This window comes from Sinocyclocheilus grahami, unplaced genomic scaffold (genome assembly GCF_001515645.1).
Source record: "Sinocyclocheilus grahami isolate Dianchi unplaced genomic scaffold, SAMN03320097.WGS_v1.1 scaffold167.1, whole genome shotgun sequence".
NCBI lineage: Eukaryota > Metazoa > Chordata > Actinopteri > Cypriniformes > Cyprinidae > Sinocyclocheilus > Sinocyclocheilus grahami.
Genome location: NW_015505346.1, coordinates 1032431 through 1038621, shown reverse-complemented (window position 1 = coordinate 1038621; position 6191 = coordinate 1032431). Strand labels below are relative to the sequence as shown.

Genomic DNA, 6191 nt, shown 5'->3' with positions numbered 1-6191 from the left:
TAATTGTGTTGACAAACTGTATGTCCAGACATTACTAAAAAGGATAACATACACTGCGTTGCGTGAACTAGAGCTAGCTGGCCGAGTTCATAGCTGTAGTTTTGCCCCACCCACCAGCAAATCCAGCTCTCCAGTGTAACCTCTGATTGGCTGTGGGGATTGCGGGTCCTGAGACTGAGCGCGAGACACTGAGCTGTGCATTCGACAGTATGCGTTGAAGATGCGCGCCGTGGGTTTACCTCAGTGAGCCACATTTAAGAACTATATCAAGAACTATTTCGTTTCATCCAGAGGCTGGATATTTCAGACCGGACGCTTTTATTACGGCGAGAAGAGCCCAGCTTTACTTGCAAATGCTTGATTTTTCTTCACTGATCTTTTCTCAGTGTTTTATACGGATTTAGTTTCTTTCTTTCTGGACTAAGGCCAGCTGAAATACCTTCATACAAGAAATGTACGCTTGTTGAGAGAAATCTTCAGTGGACAGGGCTCCCACGTCTTGCTCGACTGGGAATATCAGTGAATTGTGGACTGGACTGATATTTAATTAATATTGGTTTTCCACATTGTTCCAGTTTCAAAGACTGGACTGTTCTCTTTTTTCCTGAAATCGGAGTCTCTGTTGTTTCAGTTGGATATGTGCATGGACCTAAATGCGGATCAAGGAGGAGACATCCCAACTTCACATTATTATATGGATTGATTGAGCACGAACGATGTTTTAAACTCAATTTCAGAAGTGTTCGTCACGAATCATGACACCGAGAGCAAATATTTTTGAATTGGATCCTTCCTTTCATTCATTCACAAGTTGAGGACCTTCCAGCGGACATTTAGCCTACATTTTTACTGAATAAATATTTTTTTTCACTGGCTCAAAATGGTCGGTTTGCATCTCGGTTACCCTGAATTACGCAAATGTTCATGTTGAAGCCATGTTTTTCGTTCACAATGTTTCCACATTCTCTATATGAAGAATTATTCACCAGTTTTCTTCGTATTTCCCCCCTCCCCCCAAAAATAATGGAAGACATGGGTGGCCTGATAAGATTTCGATAAAGTAAATGGAAGTTATCAACTGCGTAATCAGTAAGTCAGATGAATATCATCGCAGATATAAACATTTTGTTCATTTTAAAGGATGCCTACCAGACTGTGAATTTATTCCTTTGACTTATTGGGAGGTTTTTTTTGTACGTCCGACCGAACGTGCATAAGTTTAAATGTTAATAAAAAATCATGCAAATGAGCGTGTGAAGGCAGACATCAACAGGTATAATGCATTCCAAGGACATGGATTTCGTACAAATGTTTTTCTGCTTTCTCTTGTGCTGGACTGGAGTCGATGCCGTTTACAATTTGAAATACACCGTGGAAGAAGAGCTGCGTGCAGGCACAAAGATAGCCAATGTGACCGCGGACGCAAAAAATGCGGGTTTTGCACTGGGAAACCGACAGCCTTATTTGCGGGTTATCTCCAATTCCGAGCCGCGATGGGTTAATCTGAGCCCCGCAGGACTGCTCATCACAAAGCAAAAAATTGATCGGGACGCTGTTTGCCGACAGACACCGAAGTGTTTTATTTCGTTGGAGGTGATGTCAAACTCGATGGAGATCTGCGTGATTAAAATTGAGATTATCGACGTAAACGACAACGCGCCCCGCTTCCCCACCAACCACATTGACATAGAAATCTCGGAAAACGCCGCTCCCGGTACCAGATTTCCCCTAGAGGGGGCAAGCGATCCGGACTCTGGGAGCAACGGCATTCAGACGTACACAATTACCCCTAATGATATTTTCGGTCTTGAGATTAAGACGAGGGGGGACGGGTCCAAAATCGCAGAACTTGTGGTGGAAAAGACTTTAGACAGAGAGACGCAGTCTCGTTACACGTTTGAACTCACCGCGGAGGATGGTGGAGACCCCCCAAAGTCAGGGACCGTGCAACTTAACATCAAAGTCATTGACTCGAACGATAACAACCCCGTTTTCGATGAGCCAGTATACACTGTAAACGTGCTGGAGAATTCTCCCATTAGCACATTAATCATAGACTTGAACGCCACGGACCCAGACGAAGGAACCAATGGCGAGGTGGTCTACTCGTTCATAAACTTCGTGTCCAACCTGACCAAACAGATGTTTAAAATCGACCCCAGAACAGGCGTGATAACAGTGAATGGCGTTTTGGACCACGAGGAATTGGCCGTCCACGAAATTGACGTGCAAGCCAAAGATCTGGGTCCAAATTCAATCCCTGCCCACTGCAAAGTGATTGTTAATGTAATCGACATCAACGACAACGCGCCAGAAATCAAACTGTTGTCAGAAAACAGCGAGATGGTAGAGGTGAGCGAAAACGCTCCTCTCGGATATGTAATAGCTCTGGTGAGAGTCTCAGACAATGATTCGGGAGCGAATGGAAAAGTGCAGTGCAGACTGCAGGGCAATGTGCCTTTTAGACTCAACGAGTTTGAGAGCTTCTCCACCTTACTTGTTGATGGCCGTCTGGATAGGGAGCAGAGAGACACTTACAATTTGACCATTCTAGCCGAGGACAGCGGATACCCCCCGCTTAGAAGCTCGAAATCCTTTGCAGTGAAAGTAACGGATGAAAACGACAATCCCCCGTACTTCACCAAGCCACACTATCAAGCCATGGTCCTCGAAAATAACGTCCCAGGTGCGTTTCTGCTGGCGGTGTCCGCCAGGGACCCTGACCTGGGCATGAACGGCACCGTGTCCTACGAGATCATTAAATCGGAGGTGCGGGGCATGTCTGTGGAATCTTACGTGACCGTGAACTCAAACGGTGAAATATACGGCGTTAGGGCTTTTAATCACGAAGATACGCGGACCTTTGAGTTTAAAGTCTCTGCGAAGGATGGGGGAGATCCACCTTTGACCAGCAACGCCACCGTGCGCATTGTTGTACTGGATGTAAATGACAACACACCTGTGATGACCACCCCGTCCCTGGTGAACGGCACCGCGGAGGTGTCCATTCCTAAAAATGCTGGAGTTGGTTATTTGGTTACACAAATAAAAGCTGACGATTACGATGAGGGGGAAAATGGAAGGTTAACGTATTCAATTTCAGAAGGAGACATGGCATACTTTGAAATAGACCAGATAAACGGCGAGGTGCGAACCACAAAGACGTTTGGGGAGAATGCGAAACCATCCTATCAAATAACCGTGGTGGCGCACGACCACGGCCAAACTTCTCTATCTGCCTCTGCCTATATTGTCATTTATCTCTCTCCTGATCTCAATGCACAGGAGCAAATCGGACCCGTCAACCTGTCTCTCATTTTCATCATTGCCCTGGGTTCTATTGCAGTCATCCTGTTTGTCACAATGATCTTTGTGGCAGTCAAGTGCAAAAGGGATAACAAGGAAATCCGAACATACAACTGCAGGTACCCAAACAATTGTTGATACATCTGTTTAACGCTAGTTCAGTGTGCGAATTATTCACTGACCTTCAGAGGGTTTTAACCACAAAAACGAGCTAGAATCAAGAAAAAGGCCTAACCACACAAACCGTATTGCGCTAAACACTTGCTCACGAACATAAATTGCGTTCGCCTGAGGTGGTAACCATAGCAACAGAGACTCGAGGTCTCAACCTTATGGTCAGTATTGGAATATAGGCAAAACATAAGTAGGCCTACTGTTTGTTGTATCACATTTAACATTAACAACTTTATCAAAGATTATTTACATATCATAAAACAGTAACAACAAAAAGGTTGTTTATTTCAGTCAGCTAGTTAGGGGCGCCAAAGAAAAAAATTCGTGAGACAGACTAACCTCCAGTAATTGCGCCTCAACAATTATTGACAGAAATTCCCCAACATTGTTTTAGAGAAAATATTAAATTGTGGGTAAATGTAAAACTGTATAGGCCTAAACATATTTTTGTTTTTACTTGTGGACATTCAGGCCTTACTTATTGGGTCAGACTTCACCAACCCTCCCATAATTCGCACCCTGGTCTAGTTATCAAGCATATAACTGCATTTCTACCGGAAATGAATCAATACTCAGCATACAATGATTAAGACGTAAACATAAAGCATGTTTGATGTGTATCTTGGCTGTGCACGCGCTGTGTCTTCAACTCTGCATGTGCTTCGGGCCTTGCTCTGCTGTTGCCATTGCTGATAACAGAAGGAAGCATAACAGGAGATCATTACACTTGTTTATTGCGATTATTTTGTATACACTTTTGTAAATATTACAAAAAAATAACATATTAATCAATTATGACGATGTATATGAGGAGGCCCTTACATGAGCTTGAAATAAATATATGATTCTAATAAAAAAATCAGATATACTGTAATAGCATAACAAAACACCACAGAAAATGTCAAAATAATTAGACATTTTTATTTGATTTAGAGTTTTCAAAGTTTCATTTCAGCTGTCTTTATCATAATCCAGATCAAAGTGGCAGAAGAAAAATGCATTGAGCTTAAATTTAATTGAACTTAAGTTTAGTAAGTTGATTTCTTTTTTTATTATTATTTCTTTTTACTGTAATTGACATTAAGACATTTTTGAAAAAAGTACACAAGCTAATGATAGAGTCATCTAAAATAAGTGAAATTAACCATTGCTTGATGACTGAAGGGTAAGCATAGGCCTTTCCTCATACACACTCTCTGCATTGAGACTGGTGTTTGCATAAATTATTGGTGTAATTTTGTGACCTTTAGGTCCTCTCACAAATTTGCGCTAATCAAAATATTGACTTGTTGCTCAAATTTGGAGATTTAATTTATGATTTGGCAACATATTATGGTTGTGATCGTAGAGATCACTAAATCAAAATACAATAGCAAGGCCATGGCAACCAAATGTTACTGTCAACGATCACACTATCATAAAAATAATTACACTCATAAAAGGTAAATCATGCAAATGTATAGCACAGTAATAGTCTTTGACACATGGTGTGTAGGGGAGAATATTATTTTGTTAATCTACTGTAGTATGAATACTTATCAATCTGTAACATTGGCCACTGTGTTGATTTCCCTCTGCTACATTACTACTCAACATTTCCATATAAATTGCTTTTGCAAATTTAACCTGAAACCATTACCATATTTTTACCTCAAATTGTTGTTGACGTTTCTGTCTTGTAATGCAACAGCATACAGTAAATGATCCATCTTAACAGAGACGTATGTAAGTGAACATTTTCAAGAAGGCTACATCGTGATCACGATGGTTAGGCACGCAGAGTATCCACCTCGCCGTGATCGGAAGATGGTTAGAGATGGCCTGCGTTTAGATTGCTGTCGTTAACATTTATTTTCCTCTCCAGATAGAACCGGCTTTCAGGCTTTCAGCTCTCCCAACAGGGGGTTAGTGAGAGTGCTTGATAGGGTTTTCTTCAGCTGTGCTCACTGTCCTGGCTCATCGGCTCATCTGAGATTCTTTGGATTGTCTTCACTATGACGAGAGCCAAACACATATGACCAAACAGACCATAGAGACATGTGTTTATTAACACAGTTAAATACAAGACCCTGGCGCTGTTGCATTTTACAGAACAAAAACAAATGGTTTTAATAAAACAACACAGACAACGACATACAATAATATTCATTATGATAATTAACATCGTACTGTACATATATAGAGCCTTTAATAAGTAATCGGTCTAAGTCTCTTCTCACATATGTGACCCTGGACCACAAAACCAGTCTTAAGTCTCTTGGGTATATTTGTAGCAATAGCCAAAAAAACATTGTATGGGTCAAAATTATCGATTTTTCTTTTATGCCAAAATCATTAGGATATTAATTAAAGATCATGTTCCATGAAGATATTTAGTAAATTTCCTACCGTAAATATATCAAAACTTAATTTTTGTTTAGTAATATGCATTGCTAAGAACTTAATTTGGACAACTTTAAAGGCGATTTTCTCAATATTTAGATTTATTTGCACCCTCAGATTCCAGATTTTCAAATAGCTGTATCTTGGCCAAATATTGTCCTATCCTAACACACCATACATCAATGGAAAGCTTATTTATTCAGCTTTAAGAAATAGACTGTTATGGTTTTGTGGTCCAGGGTCACATATTTGCAATCTGCTTTGTCACTAACTCTCTAATGAAAGAAACAAGCTCACTGTTCCTTCAGTGTCATAATAGTAATTTTTTT

The 6191-nt window shown here is 40.8% G+C and overlaps 1 protein-coding gene across 1 annotated transcript in view; it reads left to right on the top strand.

Annotated features, from left to right (window-relative positions):
* Positions 1-203: 203 nt before the first annotated feature.
* Positions 204-6191, top strand: part of LOC107593230 (protocadherin-19-like) — a 39219-nt gene continuing 33231 nt past the window's right edge. The window contains exon 1 of the mRNA XM_016282861.1: positions 204-3425. Within this exon, the coding sequence (XP_016138347.1) occupies positions 1279-3425 (2147 nt within the window). The 5' untranslated portion in view covers positions 204-1278. The remainder of the gene's footprint in view (positions 3426-6191) is intronic.